We start from the raw sequence: 14723 nt of genomic DNA, 5'->3' as shown, positions 1-14723 counted from the left end.
CTCTGCTTTCAAAACTACAAACACAATGGCGTCTGTCCCATTAGCGTGTGTTTATTTGTTATAATTTTTCGCTACCTTATTTATAACTGGGTGGTTTTTTGTTTGCAGCTTTTACATTTGGTGTTTCACCGTGTGTAATTTACCCTGAATAGCATTTTCCCTTTTAAAAATTCTTATCTTGCCTTTCACCCGTGTTTGGTTTACCTTTTCATTTTATTGATTTCATGACATTACAAAGATAAACTTGCACAAAACTTTAGTAGATTTTATCAGAAAGTATCAGTATGTGTTTACTATTTGTGATTGCTTTTTAGGTTTGAGGTCATTTGACTGCCAGGATGTTTCAAGATTAAAATAGACAAAACTTGGTTGCGGTAAAAATGCTCCACAATTATGAGGTCTATAATTGCAAAGAGACTGACTGAGTAGAGACTCGTAACTCTTCAATATGAGATTAAAAGCCCGTATCAAAGATAGCGACGATAGTAACTAGTGCTATTATATCGCACATATTTTCCTTCTGAGCATTTTAGCCGCCATCAAGTTTTTTCGATTTTAATCTTGAAACATCCTTGCAGTCAGATCACCTCAAAGATGAAAAACAATCGCAAATGATAGATAAATACTGGTACTTTCTAGTAAAATCTGTTAGACTTTTGTGCAAGTTTATCTTTAAATAATATTAATGTAATTCATGTTTTGCCTTTTTCCTTATTTACTATTCCTTGTTAATGTATATTTCCCCTCTCCAGGACACTCAGGTGGAGACGTATGCTGACCACCTCATAACTTCAACAATGGCAGAAACACATGCCGAGGGGCTATCTCATGGTTCCTCTAGTAGCTCTAGTTCACGGTCACAAGCTAGAACTATGTTGTCCCCTCGCAATACTCCAGCTAGACCATCGCCTAGTCCCATTGGCTATAGGGGTGAGCCTTCGTCTTCAGAGCATCACAGTGTTATTTGCAGCTGGTGCATATTGCAAGATTAGGAGCATGGTGGGGCAACTCCCACTTATATCTCTGTTCATAAACTTACAGTTTGGCCAATGTTTATTATGTCATTGATAATGTTATCAATTATTAGTACTATTAATGTATTCTTAAGGCATTATTATAAAGTACAGTTGTTTTATTATAATGTGTAATTGCATGTATGTACCAAATTTAATAAGAAGTTGTCATAGATTTGTGGGCTGCGGATTAGCAAATTACAGTGCGTTTGTAAAAATATTTGATTTATTATATGACAGTTTTAACATGTATAGCAAGTTGACACATAAATTGAATTTATGTGTAGTGGTAAAGTATGGATTACATATGGATCTTTGTTTGCTTATAAAGTAGCAGTAAGCCCGGTTGTTAGATATTTCTTTCTTTGTCAATCAGATAGCCTGCATGTGGGTATTTGAGAGGTTAGTTCTTAAGAGCCAGACAGAGTTTGAGTTCAAATGTTTTTACCAATCTGGTAGGAAACTACCAATCATGTGGAAACTCAGTGTTTATGCAGACCAACAGACAGGCACCATGGTCAAGTGCGATTTACTAATATAGAATTGGAAACTTTCTGTGTTTATTTAGATTGGTGCAGCTGGCAGAACCTAACCAGAAGGAGCAGTGCTCCCGTCCCTGTAAGACGCTCTAGCCTTGGTTCCACAGCGAGAAGGGTGAGCGAGCCAAGCTTTTCCTTCCGAAGCAGATCGGCCCATGCTAGCTCTCTGGCCAGACTCTCGGACTACATGCGGCAAGAGTTTGGAGAGGAACGGCGAGGTAAATTGACATGATTGGAATTTTTATTTGCCTATAGTTTTGTACATTGTTGAACTCTGCTATGTTCCGTTGATGTGCCTTCTTGAACAATTAGCAAGTCTTGACAAGTCAGGCTGCAGATTTATTCTTGATATTGCCACATTAAAGATGTGTGAAAACACTACCTTTCAAGCTGGTTTTGAACCTTTGGACAAGAGAGAAAACCTTTCATTATTTGTTTGTATTTACATTCTGACAAATTTAGCTAAACCAGAATTGATAAGGGCTCTTCTCGAGTTTGGTACCTTTTCCTTTTGAATTGTATGTAATACTAAGAAACTACTTTAGCAGTTGTAACAATGGCAATAAGAATGGTAATAGTAGTAGTGGTGGTAATAGTAGTAGTAATAGTAGCAGCAATAGCAGTAGTGACAGTAATAGTAGTAGTAGTGGCAGTAGTAGTAGTAATAATAGTAGTAGTAGCAGTAATAGTAGTAGTAGTAGTAGTAGTAGTAGTGGCAGTAATAGTAGCAGTAATAGCAGTAGTAGTAGTAGTAGTAGTAGTGGCAGTAATAGTAGTAGTAGTAGTAGCAGTAGTAGTAGTACTAGTAGTAGTTATAGTAGTAGTAGTAATAGTAGTAGTACTAGTAGTAGTTATAGTAGTAGTAGTGGCAGTAGTAGTAGTAGTGGTAGTAACCTGTGTAGCTCGGGAAAAAAATAATAATATCATTATCAAAAGATTCTGGCTGCACCTTGACTGAATTACAGTACTCCCTTGCATTACGATTACCATGTTATAGGGTTTTTTCACCCATTGTTGTAGAACACAATGATTTTTTGTCCTCAAATGAAATATTTTAGCCATATGATATCAACCTAAAATATCTCTCGAAATTTTAACTTGGCAGTCGATGTGCTGATTACAACGGAATAACAAATATGGCGATATGCCATTCGCTGAAATTTCGACAACGACACCTGAAAGAGATACAATGCTCGATCTGTTCAGCGTTGCTCATTATTGTGAAAACGAAACCGAAGGCAGATAGGTGATAAAGTTTTAGCGATGGAAAAGTTGAAATTCAGCAAAAAATAATTAAAAATACATCTTAAAACTTTGCTTCAAATATGTGCTTTGTAAGCTTAATTTATTTAAGTTGAAATGAGCAACCATGTTATAAGTCTGCCAGTCGGTAAGAACTTCCTGCGGTCCGTACTGCAAATAGTACATTGTAATGTTACATCGTACTATTTGCTAATCATCACCACTGAAGTTACTGTAGATAACTTTAGTTACTAAGGTTAACATATCATTTTGTTACTAACTTCGCCTAATTTTTAATTTGTTACTAATGTATGGTATGTATATGAAATTTTGATGATTTTCACCAGGGGGTGTTTGCGTTAGATATTTACTCTGGGTTTTTATATCTCTATATGAAATTTTCGCCTTACAATGCCAACACTGGAACGAATTCAAATCGTATGGCGAGGGTTCACTGCACCAGACGTGGACCACTGCATGTGGATCACCGCATTTGAATCACCGCACCAGTGATTCAAAAATTATTTTATAATCACTGATTGTCTAGCCTTGATGTCAATAGTAACTGCAGCCATGTTATCATTTTATTCTTCTCTAGTGGAGTTGGGAAAAGTAGAAGTATTTTCATATTGCTTTCGTTAGCAATATAATATCATATGAGCCTTATTATATGAGTGTTCAGAGACTCGCTCATCTGTTTTACGTATTATTGTTGCATTACAAATTATTAGTTGTTTTATTTATACCCTTCTATTGTTTGCTGTTGGCGTTGTTTAATTTTGACTGTATTTATTATATCACCAAGTACATGGGCACCCATAGAGCTATTCTCTTTACTGCTCTCTTATTCACCTTTGGTTATTTCTATTTCTGGCTGGCGATTTTAAAAGTTTCACACTCAAAGTTCTTTAAACTAGAGATAAGCCAGAAAGTTATTATTTTTCATGATTGGCTATCTTCAATGGGATTTCTATTAAATCACAAAAGCCAATTATTATCTCACCATTCCCTCAGATGTCCGTTATAATTCAGGTGTGTCTCGCAGCAGCTCTTTGTCGAGTAACAGATCAGCTGCTGATCATTTGTGGGCGGAGTTTAACAGGCACGGCAATTATGACGCTCGATCATCTAATACAACACCCTGTATGAGATCTCCCAAGGCTGGTAAGATTACAAAAAATCTGTTCTACTGTTGAAAATGTGTATTATATAATTGTCAGGCTAATGATAGTGTGATGAGTTGTAATTCCCATGCGCATAATCGGTGTTAGTGCGCTTGTGTCGATTTGTATTTGCGCATTTTTAATAATAACGCTTACATGCATCTAATCATACAAAAATTCCATTATTTTATCTAACCCTCACGTGGTTTATAATATGTAAGTTTATAATATGTTATTGGCAATTAATTGTGTCAAGCACAAAGATCTCAGATTTACTGTTTTCCTATTTAGGAGTTATCTGCTCTCTTAACTTCTGCAGTTGTACTATAATGATGTGGCTAATTTTGTGCTTTGACACACTGTTAGCATTGAAAAGATGTTTCTTATTTGTTGTGTAATTTTCTAGTTAGGTTTCATTCTCAATCGTAAAGATGGTAAATAACAGACTCCCGCATATTTTTAGAGAAAAGGTCTCACAGTTCATGCGCTCTTCCAAGCTGCGAAGAGGAGAGAGATGTGACATTTTCTGATGGTTCACTGCTTACGCCTTCTGGTTCTAATGCCCCTAGTAGACAAGCCAGTCTCATTTTACCGGCCATCACGGTGAACAGACCTACCAGCTCCGCCTCTGGCAGCAGTGTAGACAATTCGACAACTGATGTGTCAAGTCATGAAAGCGTTCGCTTCGACTTATTAAATGAGACAGGGGCAGAGAACTTTCCGCTTGCATCACCTATGCAACATCAGTATCTCAAACTATTCAGTGAGGTACTCGCTGAAAACATCTTGCACGAATCACTCGATAGCGTGCGAACTAGTGCAGACCAATCAGAGAGAGCCAGGTTAGCTGATGTGGCGGAGGAAGAATGTATGGAGGTGACGCCACCCGGCCCTACCGTAAGTTAAATTGTGGAAGCAACTTTACTTGAAGATTGTCTATAATCAACGACCAAATCAACTCCTACGAATCACCTACCAAATCTCATTTTTCGCTGCCGGACTCGCTGTATTCTGGTTGTACTTAAGCATGGTTATGCTGCCTCCTCCACGCTCTGTTCTGTCTCCATTTTGCATTCCATTTAGTTCTTTGCTTGCCTGTTTGTCTTTGCTTTTATCTGTTGTGGTGGCTGCTTATTCATCAGTCTCGCTTGCGAAATGTTGAACTCTCAGTTTATGTATGGAACTTTAGTTGTCTGTACAAGATCACACTTGTCTGTACACTGACTGTACTTATTCCTCGTTAACATTGATCTGTCAGAAATTCTTCTCTCTCTTTAACAACAGTTGTCTGTTCTTGACAACACTCGTCTGTTCCTGACAATACTTGTCTGTTCATGACAACACTTGTCTGTTCTTGACAACACTTGTCTGTTCTTGACAACACTTGTCTGTTCTTGACAATACTTGTCTGTTACAGTACTTGACAACACTTGCCTGTTCTTGACAACTTCATTTTCAAGCTTTTTTCTTTAAATTCTTATCTCTGATTTTATGCTATAATATAAACAGGTTGCAAGTTTACTATCTCTCCGTTTCAGCACTAAGATTATTCTCCTAGTTTGGGAGTTGTCTTTTTGATCAAGGAAAGTGCTAACTCACATATATACAGTCTCGTATATTACATGTGAGCCAAGGTTTATAGTACATGTAAACCAAATATGTGGCATTGGCGCGTGTACATGTAAGTTGTCATAAAATTTCATCAAGTTGATTAGCATAAAAGTTTACATCCTCTGATGCCATTGAAAGTGTAAAATTGAAACGTGTTACAGAATCAGTTCGGACACTTTTTTGTTCTCCATACTATCATGGTGGACAAGTTGAGCGTGTACAGAGTCGGACGAGTTACCACTATTACTATAGCTTGTGGCATTATTATTACTGTTAAATATAAATACTCACTGTCACCACTACTATTGCCCAATAGATAATCATCAGAAGTCCATTTATCTACAATTTGTGAAACCTATGTAGCTGTAATGTTTTTGATCATTGCGTCATTGCGAAGAACAAATATATGTAGCTATAAAAATGTGCTTTTGAAAAGTGATGTCAAGGTCTGCGTGAGATGCAAGCATGTTTTCTATTGGCTCAACATAAACAGATGATTGTTTCCTTTTAATTAAACGGAGACATGATAGGCTAATTATACAATTACTGTACTCACCAATCAGAAATGTGTTGAAGTAAGTCTCAACAAAAGCTGCTCGGTTTTCGCAGCCTTATCCTGTGACAGATACGTATGGTGTGTTAAGATTTACAGGGTCGGCTTGTATGCGAGTTCTTATAATTCCCCTGATTTCAGGGCTGTCTTTCTAGGGCTGGCTTATATGCAATACTAGCTATACAACCTGGCATTGCTCGGGTAATAAAAAAGTATTTGGACAACAAGTTTATATGTATTTAACATATAACAACATTTGCCATTCTAACTTTCAAACTATATATCATGAGAAAAGTGTTTTGTGTAATTGAAATAAATTAAGAGAGAAAATGAAAACAACTTGAAAGGTTTTCAAACTTTGTCAAAAAACTTTTAAGCTTCATATCATGAGGAGAATGTCTCTAGTAGGTCAAATAAATTTAAAAAAAATAAAATGACTATGAAAAGGTTTAGATGTAAATGTGAAATAATTAGCAAGTAATTGCTAAATTAAGTCAGTTTTGCTACGATTACAATAAAAGATGATTCGGTGATGATACAATTAATACGAATGGAATAAAGATTACTGTTCCACCAGAAGCTATCCATCAAAACTTTGAATATGACAATACTGGTGTATCTCGATACCGATACAAATGTAAAAATGAGATATCGTACTGTCTTTGTCTGACCGAATGGACAGATAATCTTGAGGCTCTTCCCACGGAGACAATATAATTGTCCGCGTGAGAAGAATTTGCCTTGACCCCAGATATAGTAATTGAACCTTACGAAAAATATTTCTGAACAGGGCATTGGAACGCGTAGCCGCATTGGTAAAATAATGAGCATGCACTATAGCCATAGCCGGAATGACACACATATCAAAAATATCTTACATGAGAAATATGTATAGATAGGCCTATATATGGGGATATACAGTATTATCTGTTTTTCCGTTTCAGCATTTACCCTGGTAGACATGTCATTGCAGATGAACTTCCACCATCCATGCCGTTTCTCCCATTTTCAACTGTAACATCCAGTTGTCTCATCTTGTTTCATGATGTCTATAAACCTTCTGTCTGAAAATCTCTTTGTCTGACTCAATACAATTTCTAACTTTCTTCTCCTGTAATTCATTCCACACTCAGTTTTTCTTCTTCCGCTCCCTTTCATTATTTTTTCCTTTGGTTTTTTATATTTGGTGTTTGTTCCCAACAGGCCAACACAGTTGGTAATTATATCCCACTAGCTTAACCACTTGGATGCAGTTCCACTTGCATCACATAATTATGTACAATAAACCATCTATGAAAGTTTTTCTCGCAATACAGTTTGAATAAATATATATATATATATATTTATATATAAATATATATATATGAATCTCAGAGTTTGTATGTCGTCTGTGATTCAGTCTGTTTAGCTGTAGGGATTAATATTGATATATTACATGTGTTACATACATTGCGGTATTAGTGTTGATATATTACATACATTACTTGCATTACTGTATTAATATTGATATATTACATACATTACTCAAATTGCTGTATTAGTATTAATATATTAAGTACATTACATACATTACAGTATTGATATTAATATATTACATGCATTACTGCATTATTTTTTTTCCCTCTTTGCTATTGTTAGTTGTTAAACTAAACAAAACTTTTTTGTGTGCGCTTTTCTTTGTATATAAATCTCAGTATTTGTGTGCCGTCTGTCACTCCGTCTGTCCAGCTATAGGGATTAATATCTAGCAATGAAGAATCCGTATCACAGAAGATTGAATTCTTGGAACCCTTTTTCACCATGCGATTCGTTAACCAATTCGATAGCCGACTGGATTCATTGGGCGATAGGTGTGGTTATCTATGTTAAAATACGCCTTACGACTCTGCATCACGTTACGGGACAACATCAGTAAAACTTGCTCTTACGGCTCTTATTAGTAAGTTCAGCAATACGGATACTAGCTTACTCAAGTTAGCCATTGGCAATATGCCAGGCAAGTGGCAAGCAACTAACTACATTACCTGCTACTGTTTATTAGCTGTTGTTTAATATCTGTGCTACGCCAAGCGTTCCGCTAGTGGTATATATTTCAGGTTTTTAAATAGCCATAACACTTTAGATACATTTAATTCGGTAGATCGAAAAGTATTCTAAATTTAGGTGTTAAAATGTTCTGTACATCTCCGATTTAGCTAGCTTCAGTAGAATTTGTTTAGATGTCATTATGCACTTTTAAAGTCTCCTGCATTACCAGTTTAGAGGCTATATGCTTCTCGTTCAAGTTCCTCCTATACCCTAGGTCAAGTGAGTTCATGGTGTGGTTGTATGGTGGTTGTGGCTGAGTTGGTAGAAATGTAACAATGAGCAAGCAAGTTGGTCAGTTAGCTTTTAGAAAGTCTACCTTCTACACTGTCTCTGCTTTGTACAGAGCATCTTGAATTTATATTTATTTTGTTAGAAATTGTCTGTCTCTTCTCTAGATGTTCTCTATACCTCTTGCCTAGATGTTGTCTATGCCTCTTGTCTAGATGTTGTCTATGCCTCTTGTCTAGATGTTGTCTATGCCTCTTGACTAGATGTTGTCTAATACTCTTGTCTAAGTGTTCTCTATGCCTCTTGACTAAATGTTCTCTATGCCTTTTGTCTAGATGTCGTCTATGCCTTTTTTCTAGATGTTGTCTATGTATCTTGTCTAGATGTTGTCTAATACTCTTGTCTAGATGTTGTCTATGTATCTTGTCTAGATGTTGTCTATGTCTCTTGTGTAAATGTTGTCCATGCCTCTTGTCTAGATGTTGTCTATGCCTCTTGTCTAGATGTTGTCTGTCTCTTGTTTAGATGTTGTCTATGTCTCTTGTCTAGATGTTGTTTATGTCTCTTGTCTAGATGTTGTCTATGCCTCTTGCCTAGATGTTGTCTGTCTCTTGTGTAGATGTTGTCTATGCTTCTTGTCTATATGTTCTCTATGTCTCTTGTCTAGATGTTGTCTATACTTCTTGTCTAGATGTTGTCTAATACCCATGTCTAAGTGTTCTCTATGCCTCTTGTCTAAACGTTCTCTATGTATCTTGTCTAGATGTTGTCTATGCCTCTTGTCTAAATGTTGTCTATGTCTCTTGTCTAGATGTTGTCTATGTCTCTTGTCTAAATGTTGTCTATGTCTCTTGTCTAGATGTTGTCTATGCCTCTTGTCTAGATGTTGTCTATGTCTCTTGTCTAGATGTTGTCTATGCCTCTTGTCTAGATGTTGTTTATGTCTCTTGTGTAGATGTTGTCCATGCCTTTTGTCTAGATGTTCTCTATGTCTCTTGTCTAGATGTTGTTTATACTTCTTGTCTAGATGTTGTCTACGCCTCTTGTCTAGATGTTGTCTAATACTCTTGTCTAAGTGTTCTCTATGCCTCTTGTCTAGATGTTCTCTATGTATCTTGTCTAGATGTTGTCTAAGTCTCTTGTCTAGATGTTCTCTATGTCTCTTGTCTAGATGTTGTCTATGCCTCTTGTCTAGATGTTGTCTATGCCTCTTGTCTAGATGTTGTCTGTATCTTGTCCAGATGTTGTCTATACTTCTTGTCCAGATGTTGTCTATGTCTCTTGTCTAGATGTTATCTATGTCTCTTGTCTAGATGTTGTCTATGTCTCTTGTCTAGATGTTCTCTGTCTCTTGTCTAGATGTTATCTACGTCTCTTGTCTAGATGTTCTCTATGCCTCTCATCCAGATTTGAATTGTGCCCTTGTCGAGGTTTTCTTACACGTTTCATTTATTTACATCCTCAGTCTAGTATTTTACACTCTTTTGATTAAGCTGTGCCGTACCTCAATGTCTTATACACCCCTTACCCAGTTGTTGCTTGCGCTCATGTGAACAAAACCTTTTTTAAATTCCAATCCAATTTTAGGGAGCCCGTCGGCAGCCTATTGCTACAGGAAACTGGGGTAGTGGAGCGTTCAATGGTGACCCTCAATTGAAGAGCCTTCTTCAATGGGCAGCTGCTACCAAGGCTGGATGTCCTAAGTTGCTCTATTACCCATTCGGAGACGTAAAAGTAGCTGATGTGAGTAGAACTCTCATTTGCAACGTGTTTAGATGTATTATTTTGGCTGAGTTTTTTGCATTGCTTTCCCGCTCAACATTTTAAAACAGTTCTCCTAAAAGTATGCTATGTGTCTGTCTTTACTCATCGTCTTCTGTTGAAAATTTACAAGGTTCGTTAATGAACATTAATTTTTTTATGCTGTTTTTGGCTTCGCATAAATAACAAATTATGACTTTTTTTACTAATTCAGCGCAGTTTGCATCATAAATTGTTAACACGGACAAATACTTAATAATCAAATAATAAGGAAATAAAATAAATTTAGATATTTTATAAAATAATATTTTTTGCAATGTCTCTCCACTAAGCTAGATGCATATTTTTAAAGGTACGCTCTGCAATCAACCAAACAAGTGAGTTGTTCTACTCAGCCACTAATATTAACTAAACATTTAGTGCATACTTTCGTTGTCTTAGTCACCCATAGCACTTCTCTGTTATTTATGTCTTACTAAAAACATCAAATTGAAAAAATGTAAACAGAGGCGCTACTCGGCAAGATTTCTAATCTTCCATACTATTGTTTATATTCGTTCATACTATCCTCTCCTTTGTTCATGATGGTTGCTTGTGTCACTCGTTTGGCCTGTTCTAACATGATCACTTGTTACGGTGATATGATCACCTGTTATGGTGATATGATCACCTGTTACGGTGATATGATCACCTGTTACGGCGATATGATCACCTGTTACGGTGATATGATCACCTATTACGGTGATATGATCACCTATTACGGTGATAGGATCACCTATTACGGTGATATGATCACCTGTTACGGTGATATGATCACCTGTTATGGTGATGTGATCACCTGTTACGGTGATAAGATCACTTGTTACAGTGATATGATCACCTGTTATGATGATATGACCACCTGTTACGGTGATATGATCACCTGTTAGAGTGGTGATATGATCACCTATTAGGGTGGTGATATTATCACCTGTTACAGTGATATGATCACCTGTTATAATGAATTAATGACATTTTTGGGTAATATGATCACCTATTACGGTGATATGATCACCTATTACGGTGATATGATCACCTATTACGGTGATATGATCACCTATTACGGTGATATGATCACCTATTACGGTGATAAGATTACCTGTTGCGGTGATAAGATCACCTGTTGCGGTGATAAGATCACCTGTTACGGTGATATGATCACCTGTTACGATGATATGATCACCTTTTTTGGTAATGTAATCATCTGTTATGGTGATATGTTTTATTCACAAGTTTGTTTTGGAGGCAGCACAAATTTTGCTGTTGTTGGTCATCATAACAGGCACGGTCTGCAAGCTTCTAACGACTTCAATAATCTTTATAATCGTAATTATGTTGTAAAGCAAATGTGAGGAAAACTTTTACACAATCATCAGTTTGTGTGTTTGCCAACAGTCCAGAAAACTTGGCTAATGTTTTACTTTGAAAAAGGTTTCATTTTTGTCTGTTTGTAGCTTCACTCAGTGGTTCAGAAGCTCCGGGGTAGAACTATTGGCTCCATGTTGTTGCTGGTATCAACTTACTGTGCAATGCGGGTTGAAAAGCAGACGGAGTTATCTCTCTTTGCATACATCGCATCGCAGACACGAAATCAATAGGAACTCATTGCTGTTGAACAGTCCCACATTAATTCTTCCATCCAATGTAGTCATTATTAAGACAAATGTAATTTCTGGCATTAGAATTATCAAGTTTATTATTGTTGCAGATTTTGCTTGTTTTTTCTAGTCACTGCTTTTTTGTTCACTTGTTCCGCTGGCTGAATTCTTTTTTGATTAATTATAGCGAGCCAAGTTAATCATATTTACAAGGCTACATCAGCTCACGTTTCTTCTAGTCGCGCTATTTAGCTACAATGTTTCACTGAGCTCGCACTTTGGATAGTTTATTGCAGTCTAGTTAATAAGATTAAATATTTTTAAGAATACGTAAATAAGAAAGCTGTCATATTTATTATTCTTGTTGAAATATTTCTTTATATCTTCTCTCTCCATCTGTATCAGGTGTGTACGCCACCAGATACTGGTATACATTTGATATAAGCCATTTGTATCCGTGCTTATTTCTGCTGCCGTAAAGCTTAATCTACAAATGCATTTTGTGAATATCTAAAAAATAAATATGAATATTTCCGGCTCACCCTTTCAGATGCTAAACTCAAGCAGGTAATTAAGGTAAATAAATAAATAAGGTAATCTTTGCTTCAACAAAAGTTATGGCGGTCTGAAGCCACGGTCACCGCATTAGAAAAAAGATTGCTTTGCATTGGAATCGAACCTAGGATGTCAGATCTAAAGGCAAGCGTGTTACTACTACACCGCTCAGTCGCCTTACCACTAATATACACATATACTAATCATACTGACTATTCATGACGATCTCTCACATTACATGAGAGCTGCCGAGTGTATTAGTAACTATGTTTTTTGTGGGTGTCATTCTATTATGGCTTGGTGTCATACCTTTTACCATTTTCGCTTTTCGTATTGAAGCGGAGAAAAAGAAATATCTTTAGTCAACAGTTTCTGTTTACCTGGGGTGCGTTTCCTTGCATAGCGATGCATGTGTTTGCGCGATATCCTTTAGACATTTTAGTAAGTCAAAATGGTTTAAAAATGCATGATGTATTAAATTGATGTATTAAATTAATTGATGTATTAAAAATGCTTGAAGGTGCCAGACAGCATTTAAACATTCTTATTATCAATAACAATCAGCCAGTCTCATTTTTCATCAATTAGAGGTCTGCAAGGCTAAAACCCTGGTTTTGAGATTTAACCACTGACAAGATAAGCTTTTGATGGTGATGTGAAGAGAAATTTTTTTCTGCAAAACATTTGTATTGTAGAAGAGTTGTGTTGATATCGTTATATTGTGTATAATGATATCATACAGTATGTATGATAAAATTTTTTTTGTCTTTACCTCCCTCTTGCTAGCCTGTAATGCTAATACATAATCAGGTGAGATATTAAGCATCCATATTAAAAATGAAGTTTCTTCCTACAGATTATTCCTAACTTTACAATGTGCCTTTGGCGATCGTCTATTCATGTCAGTAACCGTTTGATATGCATTTAGTTATACTACATAGTCAACACACCTTCACAGCAACAATTTCTTATAGCTGTATAGTAACACCACAATAATTTATTGATCAGTTGACTATGTCTGGTAACAACACACTGTTTCCGAGCACATTGATATTTGTAATCTTCAGCTGGCTGGAGCAATGTTGGTTGGGACTATGTGACTAAGTTATTTAGGCATGAGGCTACCAGCTTATTTTATACATGCCAACAGATACCTTGCATAATTGCAAGCGCTGCGTCAGTGCAGGCAAGTGGAGCGAGGCTATATCACTGCCTGCATTGTAGACATTTTGGTATGTGTAGGATTTCATCATTTTCTATCTAGTCAATTCTGAATTAATGCGATAAATTTACAACGTCATGACCAGTTGAGCTTGGAATTGTCTTACTCTAAATAAATCTATTTTTATTCTGGTAATGAAAGTGTGTCAATCTAGCTCAACTTCATTTGCTTCTCGTTTTCAAAAAAAATTTTGTAACTTGCGACTAGTCATGTTACTTGTTAAATCAGATGGTTTACTAATACCTCTTGAATATATTCACCTTTTAATGAAAATTGATTAATAGGTCTGCTCACATCCTATCTTCCACTCGCAATGTGTTTTTGTTCTAGTCAACTTGTGCCTGTTTATCTACATATTGTTAAAAATTACAAGTGCAGTCAAATGTTTTTTTTATGAAAATTTAACACTGCATTGTGTGGAAACGCTGAACTTAATGAAAGTATGAGCAAGCCTCTACTTAAAATCATTAACATATGAGTTCTCAATATTATGATGTACAATATGAACAAATATTTGGCTCTAAGCTTGAAGTAACTTTTTACTAGTGTTATAGCAACAAAATAATTATAGAGTTGTCTACTCTTCTGCAATAACAAGACAATTTTTAATTTATAACTATATACATTACGTACAATATACAGCTAATAATGCAGATTTAGACAAAGCTTTTGGGGATAAATTTAATTTGATATTACTGGTTCATAAATATGTGTCAAGAAAAACACTTAAAACAAAAAAATGATAAAGTTATAGCTTTTTTCAAGTAAATATACTCATCTGCTTTTACAAAGATATCCAACGAAAGGACAGTGTGCCCTTTGGGTTGCGATGACCCTGTTGTACAATTTTTTTGTCCTGCAATGTAGAAAACACTGTTTTTTGCCCTCTCCATACGAAATACTTGTCACCACACGAAATCAACCCAAGTTTTTTTCGGAATTCAAATTTGGCAGTTGGTGCGCTGATTACGTCGGAATAATAAATATGTCGGTATGCTCTTCGCCGGAATCCCTCTAACAATGAATGAAAAAGATACAATGCTCGATCTCGCTTAGTTCAGTGTTGTTCTGTATTAGTTATTGTGAAAATGAAATTGGTAAAGTATAAGTG

General features: G+C 36.0%; 1 protein-coding gene across 1 annotated transcript in view; it reads left to right on the top strand.

Annotated features, from left to right (window-relative positions):
* The window catches only part of LOC137405981 (mucin-4-like), a 51670-nt gene extending 39305 nt beyond the window's left edge, over window positions 1–12365 (top strand). Inside the window, exons 13-18 of the mRNA XM_068092473.1 lie at window positions 753–930; window positions 1582–1770; window positions 3827–3958; window positions 4421–4854; window positions 10025–10180; window positions 11692–12365. Coding sequence (XP_067948574.1) covers window positions 753–930; window positions 1582–1770; window positions 3827–3958; window positions 4421–4854; window positions 10025–10180; window positions 11692–11835 — 1233 coding nt within the window. The 3' untranslated portion in view covers window positions 11836–12365. The remainder of the gene's footprint in view (window positions 1–752; window positions 931–1581; window positions 1771–3826; window positions 3959–4420; window positions 4855–10024; window positions 10181–11691) is intronic.
* The last annotated feature ends 2358 nt before the right edge of the window (window positions 12366–14723 follow it).

The sequence above is a fragment of the Watersipora subatra genome, chromosome 10 (genome assembly GCF_963576615.1).
Source record: "Watersipora subatra chromosome 10, tzWatSuba1.1, whole genome shotgun sequence".
Classification (NCBI taxonomy): domain Eukaryota; kingdom Metazoa; phylum Bryozoa; class Gymnolaemata; order Cheilostomatida; family Watersiporidae; genus Watersipora; species Watersipora subatra.
This window is presented reverse-complemented; position numbering and strand designations above follow the sequence as displayed.